Below are 20,305 nucleotides of genomic sequence, written 5' to 3' on the forward strand. Positions count from 1 at the left end.
CGCGAGTCACGAAATGACAGGAAGGCATAGAAGTACATATACATAGACCACCACGAAATCACAGGAAGGCGTGGCCATGCTTGACGGAGAGGCTTGATGCGGGCTGTCAAGCCGCTAAGCATAGACAATAATAGACAACAATAGACAACAATAGACAAAAAAACTACGTGCTTGCGATCAAGCCGCTTGACCGTGTCCCAGTCTCTTAAGCCGTGTGCAGACTTTTTGTATATGTATACGCAAGGGTAGGCAGAGAGGATGGACCACCAAATAACTGTCTTTGCACACACACACATTGCTTCATTCACATTCATACACATCCTCCTGTTATTCTGACTCTTGACATGGCCCAACTCAAAAATTTGGTTCAACTGATTGTGCCACGTCTTCCTCGTACCTCCCCGACTTCTCCTACCATTCACATTCGTGTCCTAAAACTCCTTTCTTTGTTAATTCGTTCTATAAAATTTCATTAAAATCGGTTGGTCGGTTTCTGAGATTAGCGCGTACGAGCACGTGATTTTAAAATATTAAGATACTATATAGATGGCACCTGTGACGGGTAAAAAGATGCTTTTTTAAAAAAAACAGCACCAAATTTTCGACAAAAATGCTTTTATTAAAAACAGCATCTGTTGGACGTAAAAGCAACACGCGCTATTGTTTATCTATCTAAACAGACAGACTGGCCACAGCAACGCGTGGCGGGGTACAGCTAGTAGCTAATAAGAAAATACGATGATAGGTTGTAGTTGTAGGTACCAAAGTGTATTTTTGTCAAATTTAATATACGTTCAACGACTAAAATCCGTGGTTCAAAGATCACATTCTAATTTTATTTCATTTCTCATTTAGTGGTGTTAATCTCGCGTTGGATTGACTCTAGCGTATTAAATATTGACGCATTGAATACTGCCGTATTATGAACATTATTTGAAGTAGATTCGCCATAATTTCACGATACTTTTTCCTTCATTACCTGCCAGTATGCTGCCAGTTCTTTGAGCCGCGAACACCTGTCGCGCGAAGTTAAATCACCTAAAATTTGGACCCAAAATGTTCAACCAACTTCATTTACGAAAATAACCAGTAACATATCACTCTATAGATAATTAAATCAGTAAAATATCTAGGTGCCCAAAGAGCTACCTAGTTCATTTATGAAGTATAGTCATTATTATCAAGGATAATCTACCGTTAAAGTTATTAGTTATCGTGAACTTCATTCTAATTAGCCGTTATTTCGAAATTTTGTCGTGAACTGTGAAGTGTTGATTTTCGAGTGTTCGTGAGAAGTTTTAGTAATAGCATGACGCATTATGTGAAATACAAAGTCAAGCAAACATAAAACACGTCGTTTATAAATTAATATTATATATAGTGAAACGGATCAGTGTAGTGGTGTGCCGTAGAGGAAACTACGTCACTTAAATTAAGGCTTTTAGTGACGTCATAACAGCCGTGAAAAGTGTCAACTAGCGCCTCTAGCGACAAAACTCCCGATTAGCTCGTTCGGAAAGAACTGTCATTTTTTAGCTGTCATCTGTCATTGTTTGAAGAAAGCTAGTAGACGTTAGCGATGTCCGCCGCAGCTCGCCCGCTGTGTTTACGCGATTTTTATCAAATACAATTCAGCAGATGGACATTCAGTAAGTCAAAACCAATACAATTTTTTCAAAATAAACGTTATTTCAGGACGCTAGTGGCTGTCACTTTTCCGTGACACTTTGGCAATCATTCCTAGCGGTAAACGGGTAAACATTGTAACCTATTTTCCTTGCAGATAAATATTTTAGGTATGTTTTGTTTCCATGTACCTATGTAATGTTTTACCTTCTTTCACATATAGCTTTTCCCTTTATTTTTGAGTGGGTTAGTATTTATTCATTTTTGAGAAATCGACAGTTTACATTTAATCAGTTTGTACAAAGTGTTATTTAGTAAAATAAAACCAATTATAGATTTCCTCCTTGTGATTTTAACTGAGACAGCATAATTTAAATTTGTGAGAAAGGAATATGAATTAAAAAAATTCTACAAAACAAAAGATTATATAAAACGAAAAATTTACAAAACAATACATTTATAGCCACGGAGAGAGGTTGTGGAAATAAATCGAATCATAATAGAGATATAAACAATAGAGATAAAAACATTATTCACAAACCATCAGAGAAATATTCTTTTATGGACCTCTTGTATTTGGTAAGTTCGCAACTGAAAATATCAACCTTAGATAATACGCTATTGTAATTATTGCATAGTCTGTTCAGGCAATAATTCTGCTTAGAGTTCGTTTTATTTTGATCAACCCTGAACAGGACACAAGAGCGTGTTGAACCCGCAGGTACATTGAATGGAATCCTGTTCTATTCTCTATTCTTTTATTTTAGGTTTGTATGAAATTGTTCTATAAAAACTAATTATCAAAGTAATATTATTGTATTGAGGCCCCTCTTTTAAATTTACTTGGCTAATTTAAATACATGTATTATTAAATTACTTACTATGTCAGATCAAAGTTACATACTTCTAAATAATAATTATTTTTAAATGTTTAAACACCGAATCAGAAGATTGATACCCTCTATCTTAGCAGGTAATAATCTTTATCATCCAATTTGCTGCTATCTGCGTGAATTAGTATGACTGATTTTTAACAATTTTTGTAGAGAGTAACTTCAACATGCATTCATTGTCAAGGTTATTGCTGTCATAAATACATTTAAGTAGGTACTCAAATACTTTGAAGGTAAGTAGCCTATTAAAGAAGGTACTTGTTCAACATTTTATTGAGTATTTAAATTTATTATCCTATCTTCCTAGAAGCTTTATTTTTATTTGTTTATTTATAACATAGAGAAGAATTACGATTAGGTATGAAGATTCCTGATTTAGGACAGTCAAATAGACAAGCTTAGTTCATATTACATATTATTATGATACAAAAGAAACATAGTAGGTACAATATAATAATAATCTAACTAACTAACTATCATGCCGTTTCACGCAAGGGTAGGCAGAGAGGATGGACCACCAAATAACTGTCTTTGCACACACTCCTTGCTTCATTCAAATTCATACACATCCTCCTGTTATTCCGACTCTTGACATGGCCCAACTCAATTATTTGGTTCAATTGATTGTGCCATGTCTTCCTCGTACCTCCCCGACTTCTCCTACCACTCACATTCGCGTCCTTAAACTCCTTTCTTTGTTCATTTGTTCTATATGCCCAAATCATCTAAGCGTCCTTTTCTTAATCTTAATCATTACTCTGCATCTCAATTTCCACATTTCTCACACAATTATTCATGGTTTTATCAAACATACGCCTCCGAGATGTCATTTCTACAGCATTCGGTCTATTTTCTTCCTTCATCCGCCAGTTCCATGCCTCACTGCCATACATCAGGGTAAGTACCAGCACTCCATTGTGAACTGCTAACTTCGCTTTAATAATAATAAGGTAATAAACAGAAGAAAAGAGTGTAGATTTTTTAGAGATATATTATATAGCAGTTAATTTAATTACTGTGTGAAGTTAGATAGTTACTTATTACTGCTGTGTTAAAATGTATTTAATATTTAATGTACTTATTATTTAATATACCGAAACATTCATCAAAATTGTTTGTTATTACATTCAGTTAAGAAACATATTACAAGCATCTCATCTCTCAAAATAGCTCCGGTTTTTCTTATGTACGTGTACACAGTTAAATACAAACATATCCATATTTATATATTTATTTTATTATAATAGAGGTACCTACTTACTATTTTTTAATTTATTTTATTATAATATAAGTACCTACTATGTATTATGATTAAAACTAGATATTACTATTATCGTTGCCCTTGAAATTCTCTTTCGATCTCAAACTTTGATTTTGCGTGCAAATTATATTCAAAGACCTGTGGCTTCAAAAAGACTTTGAGTTTGTACTTTGTGCTTTTTTGCCAGTTACCTTAATAAAAAATCTTTAATATAATGGCGAACGAAAATATACCACAATTCATTTTCTGGGATTCATTTTCAGTTAAACTGATTTTGCAGAAATGGGTAAATTCACCTAATCCCTTTTTAATAATGTAATAAATGTTTGCTGTGGTTTCGGATATAGTATACGAGTATTTGCATCTACCGTTACTTACATAATTGAGGAGTTGGGTGGAGATTGAGGAAATTAAACGCGGACAAGCTGTTTTTTCTCCCATCATCTTTTTGGTATCGAAAATCCTGTGCTGAGTAAATATTACTTCTGCAGATTTTACATAGACGGAGCTATGTGCAAAAGTTTGAATGCTGCATATTTCAATAAACTTTGAAAAAACATTTTACTCTAAACTACAATTCTCATCATAAGTTGTTATTGCACCCAGCTCCTCTATTGTGCTTTTATCCCATGTTTCGCCTTACTCTCTCGACAACAGCCATGTCAATTTGTGGAGGCTCGTGACTTTTGTTTGTGATAAAGTGCTAAGTTTGAAAAATTCGAGATTATTGATGTTGTTTAGTCCAAAACGATTTTTAATTTGCTTTTCGAAAATTCGATTTTTATTTAAAGATTGTCAGGAAATTTCAGTTTGGCTGTGAGCTGCGCGAATTTCGTGAAAATATTCAGACAAAAAACCGAATTTTCTAAAAAAATAAATTATATGTTTTAGGCTATAACAACATCAATAATGCATTTTATGATATTAGTACACCCAAAAGTCACGAACCGCCACTGATTGGCAGTCTGGAGATGCCTCCTGGTTTGACAACATGTTCCTCAAACCTTCTTCCCAACATTAAATCAGTGTTTCTTCATCCTCTTCAAATGTCCTATAGCTTTTGATGCTTTCCACTCCTAACAGCTTTAAAAGTCTTCTATGTTGACAGTGTCCCTTTGATAGTACTGCTATCTCCCTTAGTTTTCTCCATATTTCTATCTAGCTTACTCAGAATTACATCCCATTTAATATTGCGTATTCTCCAACATTGTAATACATATTATACAACCTCAATTATAACCATATGTTTTCTTCTTTCCAGTCGTGGTAGCCCTAGGGCTCTCCCAATTTGGTGTGATCCCCTACAACCACGGGGGCTTCTACTGCAATGACCCCTCCATCTCCTATAAGTTCGAGGGGGACACTATCTCCATCAGTTCTCTGCTCCTGGGCTGTGGGCTGGCACCTCTCTTCATGGTGAGGACTAAATTGCACCCTGTTTTCTTTTAAATTCTTTATTATTTACTAACCACTCGGTAGATAAACTGCTTTCTGTGAATCTACCTATATTTCACCATCTATCCCATATTTTTAGGTTATATAATTTTTATTTGTTTAAATTGTAGAATTTACAAAGTCGTAAATTCAGTATGTTAGTTACCGAAATGCCCTATCTTGTACTTATTTCGGGCAATGTTGAATTTTACTATTTCTTTATGTTGTCTATGGTCTACTGGAATGAAAATACATTAAAAAATGCAATTTTTCAAATCCGATGTGTACTTTTGGCGCTTGAGAAGTTAATTGCTTTGAAAAAAAATGTTTTGGAGCCATGATGAACAAAAAATACAAAATTATAAATATAATTCAGTGACGTAATTTATTTTATTTGCTTTTCGACATACGGGGATAGTAAAAAACTTGATTGTGAGAGTGAATAATTATTAAAATTAATTTTTGAGTCTTCAATAAACATTAATTAGGTACCTCGTTATTAATAATGTTGTCAGTTTTACAGTATTTTTTGTGCAGTATTATTTTACGCAAAGGGGAGTTTGAGCCAGCAAAACTATTGCAAGTACATAGCATGTCAGCTGGATTGAAAATATTAAGATGTATAAAATATGTAAATATTTTTTTATTTTACATATTACGAAATTTACCTTGGTAGATATTAATTCAGTGCTAGTTGAACATGGTATGTTCAATAATTACTTAGATTTAATGAACCTTGACCCAAATATTGTCATTATTAAACATTACTATTTTTGGTGGTTACTTTTTAACGACTTTTTTCACTCTTGACCTACAAGTGGCGGGTTCAAGACCTGGCGAACTAAAAAAAAATTAATTTGTGTGTTATTAATTTGATGTATCTGCATGTTTTATATTAGATGTGATTTAATTAATTTCACTGAAGTAAGATAAGATCGAGCAGGCACACAGACACGTCCATTACACTATCGGTTTTTCCTTCCGTGATTTCCATGGATATAAATCTATAAATTAAACTCCATCCTGTGCAGTCACAGCCATAAATAAACCACTAGAGTGATATTTTCAAGCTTTTTATATGAAAAAAATTGTACCTAAAAAACCATAGATGTGCCATACCGTAAATAACCATACAATAAAATTCTCTTTCGGAGCCTACTTATTATACTATACACCAATGAAAAACTCCGAAAGTTTATTCCAAAGACTTTCAGAGTTTTTCATTGGTGGATATAGTTAGGCAATCATATGACGTCACAATATGTCGATTCCAATTTTCGATCGGAGTTATACCCCCCTGGTCACAGCCGTTGTGCATATGATGTACAAATGGGGCCTAAAGAATTCTGAAACGTGTGAATTTTGGCATATTCAAACAGCAGAACACATATCAAGAATGTCCCCTTCATCAGTTCCCCAGAGGCAAATCTGTGCTAGGCCAAGTGTTTCCCGATGCCGTCGACTAGCTCAGTGTTCCGCAAAGCGTGTGCCGCGGCACACTGGTGTACCGCGGTGATCAGTTGGTGTGCCGCAGAAAAAAATTAAGGTATTGCGAAGATAATAAGAAAGCAAATGGGAGCAGATCATCAGTCACTTCTGTTCATACAGAAGTACGATGGCTTTCTCGCGGAAAAGTGCTATTCCGGATTTACGAGCTAAAAAATTAGTCCCAGACGTTTTTAGAGGCCCAGGGTTCAGATTTTGCTTCTGTGTTTAAAAAAGAAGAATGGGTAGTAAAATTTGCATATCTGGCGGACATATTCGCTCATTTTAATGAGCTCAACAGAAAAATGCAAGGCAGGAATTCTTATATTTTAACGTCTTCGGACAAAATTGTTATTATGGATCAGCCACGCTGTCAATGGTAGTAATGAATTGTTTCCAAATGTCATGACTGCCGATTCAGAAACAAAGTGCAGGCTTTGATAATGAAACACTCGGAGCTATTAGCAGAAAAAATGAACTGTTATTTTCCTAAGTGTGACCTACAACCTATGGACTGGGTACGAAATCCACTCTCGGATAAAATTTCCCTTGGAAACTTACCGATAAACGAGCAGGAATAATTCATGGAGTTAAAAACTGATCGCACATTAAAACTAAATTTTTTCCAAAGTAGAGCTAGCACATTTTTGGCTGCATATAAAAAATGAGTATCCACTGCTTTCAAAGCATGCTGCTGAAAATATATTTCCATTTGCCACAACCCACTTACGCGAATTGGGATTTTCAACTCTCACTACTATTAAAACGAAAAAAAATAGAACGCCTGAGGACGATCAATGAAGAGATGAGAGCAGCCTTATCGACGATTGCTCCAAATTTTGATCGCCTGTGCTCAGTTAAACAGGCCCAAATTTCTCACTAAACATCTTTTCATATTAGTTATACATTGATTTTAGTAATAAATAAATATTGCTCTTTTCTTTGGTGTACCTCTAAAATTTCTTGATTTGATAGGTGTACCTTGAACACAAAAAGTTTGCGGAACACTGGATTGGCTGAATAATCCCAGCATCCCTTATGGATTTCCACTACCTATCCCCATCCATATGAATACGAATAAATGGATAAAAATCATCTGTCGCATGTATGACATTTGCATTTCATCATTAATTTTCACAATGTCCTTACTTAATCAATTCCAGATACTATTAGTGGAGCTACTGTTCTTCCGTCCAGAGAAGTATTCCATGAAAAACGCACGCTGCAAGTCGGCACTGCGCAACGTGTATGTGTGGTACGGGGAGTATCTGCTGGCATTCTGCTTTAACCTGCAGTTCATGGACTTGGTGAAGAAGCTGGTGGGGGAGCCGCGCCCGCACTTCCTCGACACGTGTGCGCCGGATACGGCCGCCAACTGCACCACTGGAACGTGAGTCACCCGATTTTTTTTACCTTCCCATACACAGTTTGTTTAACAGTTCGACAGTAAGTTTAATAGTGATTTATTTTTGGGATATTATGCCGTGTTGCGCTACCTCCTCTTTAGCCAACGTTTCGGACAGCATTACAGTATACATCATCAGGGCAGATTTAAATAATGATGACACATCTGCCCCGATGATGGACACTGCAATGGTGTCTGAAACGTTGGCTAAAGAAGGAGGTAGCGCAACATGACATAATATCCCAAAAATGAATCACAATATTACCTATGTACTATTATTTTGTTGAAAATAGATATAATTAGAGTAAGACATTTGATAATCTTTGCTCAGAATTTTTTTGGAATTTTCAACAACTCAATTTCTGTCCTTGGAGCGGTCTTTTATTCCCTAGATCTAGGGATTTCCCCCTAGATGATGAATAATAATGAACATTGTTACCTACGTTTTTTTATCCTCGAAAACCTCCTTCGAAAAATTGGAATTGAGGTGTTGTGAAAATTATCTATCAAAGTATTAAAAGAACCTTTTCAAATCCATACAAGCTATAAAGTAGGTAATTATTTTACCAGACAATTTTTATTGTTCTATGTAATATTTGAAATGTGTAATATTTTGTTGTTTCTATGGAAATAAAAATTTCCCAGTTTTCATCTTGGCAAGTCAAGTAACACCTGTAATTTTTCACACATAACAACTATGTAGTTTATTAAAAAATATGAAATCATACTAATTTTCCCACCTCATTTAAGATGTTTTCCGTCCAATAATCCATATGTTAATAACCAACATTGTTTTTAATTCAATAAACTTTGGAAATGGAGCATTATAAATGTAAATGTTGAGGAAAACCTTACAATAATAATATCATATTCATTGCGCATTGAAATCGGTAGTTTATTGTTGACACGCCAAACTGTCCACAAGAACATTTATTGGCCTTTGTCATATAAGAATTGATGAAGTAATTACAGATCCAAGACTGATTGCATAAATATATTATAATGTGAAATACATAAATCGATATGATTTAATGCTTTCATTTATTTTAAAGCCATTATTTATTCTATAAAATGCATTCAAAATATGCAAGAATGTGTGTAAAGCGGTCACAAATGTTAGACTTTGGTCCTGTACTCAAAATGGTATTAACTTTACTAGGAAATGCAGAATATCCGGAAACTAGTGGTATAAGCAAATAATAGTGAAATTGTATACTAGTTTTTAGTATTTTTAAAATTTATTTCTACAATCATGAACCCTATAACAGTTATTTAAATTCAAATTTTGAAAATTATATCAATTTTAGTTAGGTACATAGTTTGAACGATAAAAGGGGTCCACGTGGTGTACTGCAGTTGACAAAGTGGGCTCTATTTAGTAAGGTACATAGTTTGAACGATGAAAGGGGTCCACGTGGTGTACTGCAGTTGACAAAGTGGGCTCTATTTAGTAAAGTACATAGTTTGAACGATGAAAGGGGTCCACGTGGTGTACTGCAGTTGACAAAGTGGGCTCTATTTAGTAAAGTACATAGTTTGAACGATGAAAGGGGTCCACGTGGTGTACTGCAGTTGACAAAGTGGGCTCTATTTAGTAAGGTACATAGTTTGAACGATAAAAGGGGTCCATGTGGTGTACTGCAATTGACAAAATGGGCTCTATTTAGTAAGGTACATAGTTTGAACGATAAAAGGGGTCCACGTGGTGTACTGCAGTTGACAAAGTGGGCTCTATTTAAAAAAATATTATGGTTATTCAAACGTCAATATAGAACATTAAGGACGGGTTGTTTCGGAGAATTTGAACAATTCATCAAATTTCAACATTCATTTTCGGGTTCTGTGAAAGTCCTATTCAAGTTCTGTTACTATATCATTGTAGGCTAGTTGCTTGAAAAAACTGAAATAAAAACAGAACTTGAAAAAATCTTTCACAGAACTTGAAAATGAGCGTTGAAATTTGATGAATTATTCAAATTCTCCGAAACAACCCGTCCTTATTCTTCAGTTTCTAAGGACGGGTTGTTTGACAGAATTTGAATAATTCATCAAATTTCAAAGTTGATTTTCAAGTTCTGTGAAGGTTCTATTCAAGTTCTATCTATCATTATTTCAGTTTTGTGAAACAACTGGCCAATAACGATATAATAACAGAACTTGAATAGACCATTTACAGGATGTGAAAATCTATTTTGAAAATTGATGAATTGTTCAAGGTATTAAAAATTCAGTATTTTCAAAAAATTGCTGCAGCTTTGAAAATACAATAAAAAGTTTAAATAAATCAACCTGTAAAAACAATATTGTTTTACTATAATACATTTATCTATTTCAAAATGTCTTCTAAAACTTTTAAAAATAAAAGTTTGACTGGATAATGAAACTTCCTACCCAAGAACTGGAGTAAACATCTCTATCAACCTCGCCAAATGCCGATCGGGTAGGACCAACATTTATTTTGTGTATTAACTGCTGTAATGTCATCTGATTTCAGAGAAATGCGTATATGTCCATGTGTGTGTACATGATTGCCACCAAAATTGATAGAATGCATTGTCATCAACAACAAGTCTATGTGTTGAGTTTCAGCTGTCGGATGTCGGGAAGTGCGTTAATTTCCGCTTCCAAGATTGTCATTAATTTATTCTCGAAACAGAAGTGAAATTCAAATAGATGTATTTTAAAATAGATATGTATCTTAAAAATCCTAACCGAACTGAGAAAATAATTAAAAAAATTATTAATAAAACGGAATGTTGACGGAAAACTTATTTCAATAATATAAGACTATACTAGTAGGTCAATATGAATCTTGGAAGCATTGTACAGGGTTTTCCAATAAGAGGTGTTATTTTGAATAGCCCGCTATTTCGGTAGATGTTAATTTTGAAGCTGTCATTTTTTGACATTTGATTAGTAGAAACTACGCCATTAATAAAAATGGAACAATACACGCTTCAACAACACATTTAAATTATTAAATTTCACTTGAGTGAATCAAATGCAAATCGTTTTGGGTGATGAGGCCCTTTTCCACCTCGGTGGCTTCGTCAACAAGCAAAATTGTCGCATCTGGGGCTCGGAAAACCCAAGAGTTATTGTTGAAAAGCCTCTCTATCCTCAACGTGTGACTTTTTGGGGCGTTTTATGGTCCGGCGGAGTCATTGGACCTTACTTTTTCGAAAATGAGGCTGGAGCAACAGTTACGGTGAATGGATTGCGCTATCGAGATATGATTAATGATTTTTTATGGCCGGAATTGGATGGTATTGATCTGGACAACGTTTACTTTCAACAAGACGGCGCTACGTGCCACACAAGCAACGAAACCATTGATCTTTTACAATTGAATTTCAAAATAACACCTCTTATTGGAAAACTCTGTATTTCAATCCCCTCGTAAACCATCTGATAATATGTATTTGGTATTCATTTAGCTGTAACCAGTGCTTTTCAATTGCAGATACATAGCAGAATATCAGTGCACCAATACGGTGATATCCAAATACTTAGTCAGAGATTCCAACAAGAGTTTTCCATCGGGACACACTTCTCTTTCTGTGTATTTGGGATTATTCTTATTTGTAAGTATTTCAATGTTTCTTTTTATGTATATTTAGGCATTTATCATATTTAGGAATGTTTTGTGGTGGGAGTGAGGGGAGTCGTACTTACCTACATGTAGATAAATCCGGTAAGTCGTTCCATGAAGAAAACGACCCATTCTCATGTGATGTTGCTTATCTGACGGCATTCCCTTCCAATGTCTAAGTTCTGAAGATTGCAATCAGATTCCCTGTTTTTGAGTCAAGAGTTTTTTTTAGGTAATTTCATTAATTATTATTTACATCTATTATGTCAGATTTTATACATCTCCTCAATAAAGCTTTATTTCTGTGTATAATAGGCCCTACACACAATCTGACTTGACATGTCAGGCCGTATTGTGTGTAGGCCAAACCTCCGACCAAATTATTGTTATTTCCTTGTCCGGCTGTCGGAATAATAATAATTCTGTTGGCAATTATGATTCATAATAACATATTGAGTTCTGCAAGTTTAGCTTACAGCTAGTACATGTCAATACAATATTGTTTGTACAGTTAAATACGTATATAGTATTTGTTTAATAGTTTTCATATGGAAGTAGTCAATAATATTTATTGTTTAAACGATAACTCCCTACTACGATCTTTGATAATGTGATGAAAAAATTGTAAATACATTTATGAATAAAATTCATACAGCCGAAAAAATATGACTTGCCACTACTTGCTAAATCCTAATCTAACTTTAATACTGAGTCCAGTCAGGCCAGGCAAGTGTGAATTGCCGATAAATGATTATTTTGGAAAACAATGAAAAAAAATAATGTTTTGCCCGTATTACCCGCAATACCTCTATTGATTTTCAAATTGATGTTAAGTAAGTCTGAGGTTTAATACTAGAAGTGCCTATTTTAATTATTATTTGATTTGTTCAGAAATGTTAATTTCTTGCCATAAATTACTCCACACATTATTTCGACATAAAACATTAGACTGGCCACCATTTCACTAGTTTCGAGCAGCTAACATGGTCATTTAAAGGATTTAAAAAAGCAACATTTATGCACTTTCTGAGATACCCAACTTGAAATAAGTCTTTCTCACACAGGCACTTCTAGCATTATCTTAAATTAAAGCACAAATAATGTATTTTCCATTAATTCCAGACATTCATATAAATTTGTATCTTTCTTTTACATGACTGTTTTAATGCTTTATCTCTAATACAAAATGTTTGTTTCCACAGTCCTACCTCCAAGCCAGGACCTGCTACCTACGCCCCCGACTGACCGGGCCGCTGCTGCAGGCCCTGGTGATATCCTGGACCCTGGTCTGCTCGCTGACCAGGCTCTCCGACCATCGCCACCACTGGTGGGACGTACTGGCCGGAGGACTGCTGGGCGCTACAATGTGTTACTATTCCGTAAGTGATGCAATATTTTTTTTTTTGACCCTTTCTGTAATCATAAAAAATTTTAAAATGAAAAAAAAAACACATTTCTTTTTATAAATGAATGTTATTTTCTGAACACATGTCTTCTTCATAAATCATCGAGTTATTTGAGTTATACCAATGAGTGTGGGAATTTCGCACATATTAGCCTAGTAGTCCTTAAGCGGTTAAAAAAAGACAAACATTCCTGGATTTTGAATAGTGACAATATTTTTAAATCTCCTACTACCATCACAATTAGCGGAAATGTTGCTTGTGTCGTGATGGAGGATTTAGCCAACTGATGAATTGAACTCACAACGCCTGGGTGGAAACCTGACACGTTGCCAATTTAGCCACTGACCGGATTCATTTCTTTCATTTTCAAATTATCATCTTTGCATTGGAAATGTGAAGAGTGTGAAAAAACATTGAAAAGTGCTTGTGAATGGTTCAAATCCCAAATGAACCAACAGGACTACTTAAAACGGATTGTCCACGTTTCCATCAGGATCTAGTTGAAGACAGGAAGGAGTAAAGGGGGTGTGAAGAGACTTATGGCAGTGTAGTTCCGAGTGTCCTATACGTATTTGTGTTTCTAACATTTGTTTTACAATTTCAGGTTATTGTGCTGTGCAAGCAGTTTACGTGTGACAACTCTCAACTGTCACGCACTGCGTCATCCAAAGGCGATAACAACCACAACTCCGTACGCAGACTTGTTTCCGACTGCAGCATGGACAGTGACAATGCGCCTATCACACCACAATAGTTCATAAGAGTAACCTGTTTCGTTTAAATACATACTAATAATAATAATGTTTTTAAATACAGGGAATATAAAAATTTAAAATTATCTTCTGGCTTTTTCAGGGTTAACTTTTTGAAAGCAAGTATTTGTTTTATTCATCATCGAATGTTTATATTGACTAATATAAAATAATACTGTACAGGAAACCTAGTACTGGCAAAGAATTGAAGTAAATTGCTGACAATAAAATGTATTGCGGAAATTATAGACTTACAGTAGTGGTTTATATTGAATTAAATGCCACAGTTATTGCACATTTGGACATAACTCTATTTATTAGGTGTTATATATAAAGTTGAACTGATTGCTTTATTGCATTCACGTGTCTCGATACAAAGTACAATGTGATCTTCTACCAGCTCGGGCATTAGATAGTCTAATATTTGAGTTCACTGTTAACACTCGTAATATTATGCATTATGAAGATATGTAATGCGTTTTTTTACAGATAACTGAATAAGGTAAGTTATACCTACTCAAGCAACACAAACTGAGATTGTGTGTAAGTATACACTTCCGACGGTGATGCTTTGCCAAACGTCACTGAAAAACAGCCTTTTATCTTGTTATGCCTACTTATTATTATTATTATTATTAGTGAGAAAGGGACAACAATTATTATTGTACATATTATAATAATCATCGAACTTGAATATTTTAAAAGTTTTCAAGTGAGTTCTTTTATGTTTGTACTTGAATGTAATGTCAAATATGTAACGAGTTTGAAACACGTTATAAAGTGTGAGTATTGTCTTCATCTCAACTCTGTTTGCGATACCTATGAGGTAACTGTCTTTGTTTGGCAGTCTACTTTGGAGACTCCACATCTTGTTAGTGGCCTTTGCCTTTTGTCTGCTGGTTGTGATGTTTGTATCCCTTCAAATGAAGAGATTTATAGATCTTTTAGTTTCCAAGTTGTTTTTCGCACCTCTCTGTTTGTGTCTGTTGTTGTGAGTGGAGAATCAGATCTGTTAAGACTTGAATCTCCCCTCATAATCTTCTTTTAAATTTAAATAAAGGATGATGGGGAAAATAAAATTCATCATCAAATATGTGAAGAATATAGACTTTCTGTTGATATCGTTTCGGATCTACAAAATGGCCAATTTGTTGACAATGATCTTGTTTGGTCTCGACAATGATTACAACTCATTTAGTTCAATTTTCGCCAAATCAAAAATTTTCATTTGAATCTTCTGTCCAACATATTTTGTATAAAATAAAACAATGTTTTGAATAATTGTCCCATGTAGTAAAAAAATAAATATATATATATTTTATAATTTATTTTTGAATGACAGAGAATTATGGTCTTCTTACAGGAAACACTAAATTATGGAATTATTTATAACCATTAATACCTAACCAATTGAGAAAAACTGGTTAGCTAATTTTTATGAATTATAAACTTAATGGTTTTTTTAGAAAAAAATTATTATGCCTAAAAATATGCGATAAACGGAAAAATCTAGGTGAATTCATTGGCTTTAAACCGCAGCAAGCAGTTCATATATTTCTGCATTAATATTTGGAAGTATGATATTAATTCAATCAAAAACCGAACACCCGAAAATGTCTATCGTTCGAGTGACTAATAACCGTTTCCATTAAAACTTTCATACTGTTCCTTTTTATATGGATGCAAACAATCATTAGAAGATGCATGGTTACAATTTATCCATCAAGCAAACATTAAAAATTTGCGTTGACAATGTTTGCGATGTTTTGTATCCATGGATATAAAAGAAAAGTGGTTAGTGTGAAGTTAATAATTATTTCACACTGCGTTTCTAATGTTCGCGTTTATGTAAAACTTTAAGTTAATACCTTATTTTGTTATCCATGTATTTTTATATGAGATTTTTACTATGTATAAATGACCTCATATTTGTGTGTTTAGTAAATGTAGAAAATAAAAAATAATTATTGTAATGGGTGTAAATACAATTATGCAATTTATTGGCTGAATGTTTAAATGTTGATTGTATATCTTAAGTCATTATTTATTTATTAATTGGACCAATAAAAAAATGTGTATTTATGATATATTGGGGATTTAGGTTTTTTATTATATTTAAAGCACTCATCCATTCTCCAGTTAGTAATTTATTATTTTTAAAGTGATAAAAAAAAATGATCAAAATTATTTTTAATCTCACCGCTTGATTAGACGATTATTTGATAAACCTTTTTTTTGGTTTTTATTCTAGAAAATTCCAACATTGAACTCGATTTACTCGAAAACTCAAATTTAAAAAAAATTATACTCCAAAAACGACTCAAAATGGGATGTAGATTAACTATTTTCCCACTCCGGACACCCTGTACATCAAGGGTTCCCAACCGGTCGATTGCGGAACATGCTTTGGTCGATCCCAAAATACATAAGATTTTGAATTTTAGAAATAATAATTATTTCTATGTTTTAAATTTACAACCATGAATGAAAAAAATTATATTCTAATGGTGAGACAAAGTTTTGCTAGATTCGTGCTTATCACGCTTGTGTTTAATGGGAAAGGTTTTGTACAGCTGAAAAAGTAATAGCCAATTTTTTTACAGTATTCTTGTTATTCGATTCCCATGAAAACTAGGGTAAAAAGTAGATCCCAATCTCAAAAAACTTGAGAATCCTAGGTATACGTACTTAGCTAAAGTTTTAATTTTTTTCCATTGACTATAATAATACAACTTTTCTTACACGTAACCTAACCTAACCTACATGAAATTATACATTATGTTGTACGTTATGAACTCTATTTGCGTTGATTGTTTTTGTTGCAAACTCTCAACAAATGTTGAAATTGTTTTGAAACATTATCTAAGTATTTTTATTTATTCATAATATTATTATGAACTGTTTTACTGTGAAATGTCTTTTTGTTTTGTCACAAGCGCAAAAATGTTATATTTTATAAATATATATATTTATACAGTGTTTTATTGTGTAAGTATATTATTTATTTTCTTAGACAAATGAAATGTACCAATATTACATTTTTTGTGTAATTTATGTGAACCAGAATATATTCCGTAAAAATAATAATATTTTGTACCAGTTACCCAGTTTATTTTGTGAAAATATTTAATATATTTATGTACATGGTGACTCGTACTTATGTGAAATATTACCTAAAGGTCTTTTTACAGGTGCTAAAATATCATTGTAAACGTGGTGTCAATTCTTAACGTGGTGTATTTCAGAGAAAATTTTTAATAATTTAATAATGCTAACAAACAAATTAAGTTGGCAAATTAAAAATTTGCTGACATTTGAAAATTAGCACTATGATTTAATTCGGTGCAATCTGTCTGTAACTTATTTTAAATCCTTAATATTTCGCATTAAGTAAAAGTCCCCCTGAATTATCTCAAAACTATTTGTTAAATAAAACATATCAATTTTCAAAATAAGATATTTTTCTACTTCTATTGCTATTTACTTACTAAAACAAAATATTTAACTTCCTTCTCTCTGTGATTCCTTTTTAATGTATTTAATTATAGTCTATTGATTGCTGTGTACTTTTTACATGATTGTTTTTTATTTTTACCCGAAACTTTTTTTTTTTTAATATCAATAACATTCTTTTCCACTGAACAATAAATATTCCGTATAAATGTGTTGTTTATCAATTCGAAAGAAAACCGATGGTGCCAATTTATGCAGAACCTTTTGACTCCTAGACTTGGGACTAGCCTAGGGGCCGATGACATTGACTTTCTGCTCAAGAAAGAATTTCTGCATTTGGAAATGTTTGATTAATTTCTCCAAGTACCTAAGGAAAAATAAGATTACTTACGGCTTTCAGACAGACCATGTCTATCAGTTTATCTCTATTATTTTTTTACTTTGATATTTTAAAACAACACACATATATATATTGACTGTCCTAAAACGGGAATTCTTAGTTGGACAGTCAAAACATTTTACAAACGTACAGTATATATTTCCTATAAATAAATAAATAACATTTAGATACCCAGCAGATTTACAAACTAAGGACGTGTTGTTTCAGAGAATTTGAACAATTCATCAAATTTCAATGTTGGTTGTGCCAATGCGCAATAGACATTAATTTATACATACATCTCATGCACACATACACACATACCTGCGACCACTGTACTGAGATAGTATTATTGTCCTTTGTCCTACCTTCCTTTCCATTCCTGCTCATTTTTTATGTGCCCTTTTGTAATCAGTATGTTTCAATAACCCGAACCGCTCACAATAAAACCGCATCTGCGCGAGATCTCATCTCCCTTACCTTTATGACATTATCATTCGCGCCGATATCGTGCAAGCCGCTTCGTTTTAAGTGACATTGTTGTGAGGAGAAAAGACAGGAAGAAGCGAGTGCCCTTTCCTAATGGTGAGTCCTTCCTTTATCCGTACAACAAATATTGTCTTATGTGCAGTGGTCATTGCTCAAACATCCAAGGTCCTTCGACAAGCATTTTTTACACTATCATAAAAACAACTTCATAACTTCTTATACACCAAATGTTAATTCCCAAGTTCTGTGAAAGTCTTATTTTACTACTTCGACATGGGCCAGTTGCTTCACAGCTCTGAAATAATAGTAGAACTTTTACAGTCCTTGAAAATTAACTGTGAAATTTGATAAATTTTTTAAATTTTCTGAAACAACCCGTCGTAAGTAATGTTAAAATTTTCTTATACATTATTATATATGAAGATCTTCTAATAAAATGAAACATTCGCCTTCATTCCCTGCAAACCAATTGGTGAAAACCCGTCGCAATCATTTGAAGTATATGCAAGCTATTTGCGCATTATACAGTTTTGGCGTCTTAACATACATGCGTACTTGTGGCAATTAAAACAAATTTAGTTTGCGTAAATTAACGTTCGTGCAAGCCGTTTTCACGGTATATTTTGCCATCTTAAAGTACATGCTTACTTGTGCAAATAAGATTAAGCATGTAGACGGAACTGAACATATTAAAAGTACACACATAGTTTCTAGTCACTTATGCAGTAGATGTTATGTTTCTTATTTTTCCCACTTAAAATATTATGTTTTATTTAAAATAAAATGTAACAATATACTAAAATTATGATTAATTGGTTTTATAACTTATCTATCTTAATTTTTGACAAATTGACATGAAAACATGAATAATGTATTTTATTTTTTTAACTTTGCACTTATTATGAAATTTTTCGGCCAACAATTGTTTAGAACTGTATAATATGTAATATTTATATTTATATTATTACTTTGAATAAAATAAAATAAAATGATAAAAGTAATAAATTCTCTCACTTTTCGTTCCTTGAATGGCTTTAACCTTGTTTAGTGACCAGATCTGAATAAGCAGGTACTTCCGACCTATTTACCCCCTCTTTCCTACTTCCAGAGCTTCTCAATATCCTCCAAACTGAAAAATCCATATTATCACTGACTCTGGGCAGTTGGAACTGTGGTATAACTGTAGCACATCATATACCGATGTTACTGAAGGCCGTCTCTGTTTCATGTTGGCAGACGGCCGTTTCCTCCTGAATAAAGTTTTCTGCGATTTTTCTTATTCCTCACATAATACAAACCACGTATGTATTATACGGCCACGGTTGGCTGCTGGTAAGCTGATGATGAAGAGTAAGCTGCTCCAAAACATGCAGTTTTAGTAGGGTTTTTAAGTTTAAAAAAAATATCCCTACTGAGATAATAGCCAGGTTTAATTTTAAACACCCATATGAGCTTAAAATTGTGAGGAGCAATCACTCTGTTCTATTTTTAAAAAGAACAGTAACTTTAAATTCGGTAAATTTAAATGATTCACCACTTCATGAGAATCTAGAAAATAGATTAAAAAAATCACTTAAGGCGATGCACTACGTCATGTAATATTTTGAATCGAGCCGCCATCAAAAACACTCCTTACGTAGATGACGATAAGGCTTCAATTCCCGCTTAACACCATCCAGCTCTTTTGATTTAGGCAAGAAAAAAACATGGCCAAATAGTGCCTTTTATTTTATTTTTAGATGTTCAGGCATAAATATTTTAATTTTTTCCGATCATTTTATAAATACCTTAATTTTCCACATTAAACAATACAACCATAACCGAAAATGGGTTCGTAAGTAGGAAATTTTCAACTTTAAAGCAGTTTTCATAGGCCTTATAAATGATTTTTTTCTGGGCTTATAAAAACACTTATGTAAAAAATATTCAATCATTTCAAAGGCCAAGATGTATTATACTCGCGGTATTTATTTAAAGCATCTGAAACATTTCTAGGCGACCAAATTTTCAAACTAAAAACACATTATTTTGCATTACTACGTAGTGCATCGCCTTATAAATATATATATCATTAGCCACTTTTTTGCACTTATATTAATTGTATTAGCCTTGTTTAGGTACTAAGTGCAA

The 20,305-nt window shown here is 33.3% G+C and overlaps 1 protein-coding gene across 1 annotated transcript in view; it reads left to right on the forward strand.

Moving 5' to 3' along the window:
• LOC149418590 (uncharacterized) overlaps positions 1-19,154 on the forward strand; it is a 156,352-nt gene extending 137,198 nt beyond the window's left edge. The window contains exons 10-14 of the mRNA XM_089639125.1: positions 5,042-5,196; positions 7,863-8,089; positions 11,568-11,688; positions 12,899-13,075; positions 13,707-19,154. Of these exons, the coding sequence (XP_089495251.1) occupies positions 5,042-5,196; positions 7,863-8,089; positions 11,568-11,688; positions 12,899-13,075; positions 13,707-13,856 (830 nt within the window). The 3' untranslated portion in view covers positions 13,857-19,154. The remainder of the gene's footprint in view (positions 1-5,041; positions 5,197-7,862; positions 8,090-11,567; positions 11,689-12,898; positions 13,076-13,706) is intronic.
• Positions 19,155-20,305: the final 1,151 nt, after the last annotated feature.

This window comes from Hesperophylax consimilis, chromosome 13 (genome assembly GCF_061612785.1).
Source record: "Hesperophylax consimilis isolate HC1 chromosome 13, BYU_Hcon_1.0, whole genome shotgun sequence".
In the NCBI taxonomy this organism is placed as follows: domain Eukaryota; kingdom Metazoa; phylum Arthropoda; class Insecta; order Trichoptera; family Limnephilidae; genus Hesperophylax; species Hesperophylax consimilis.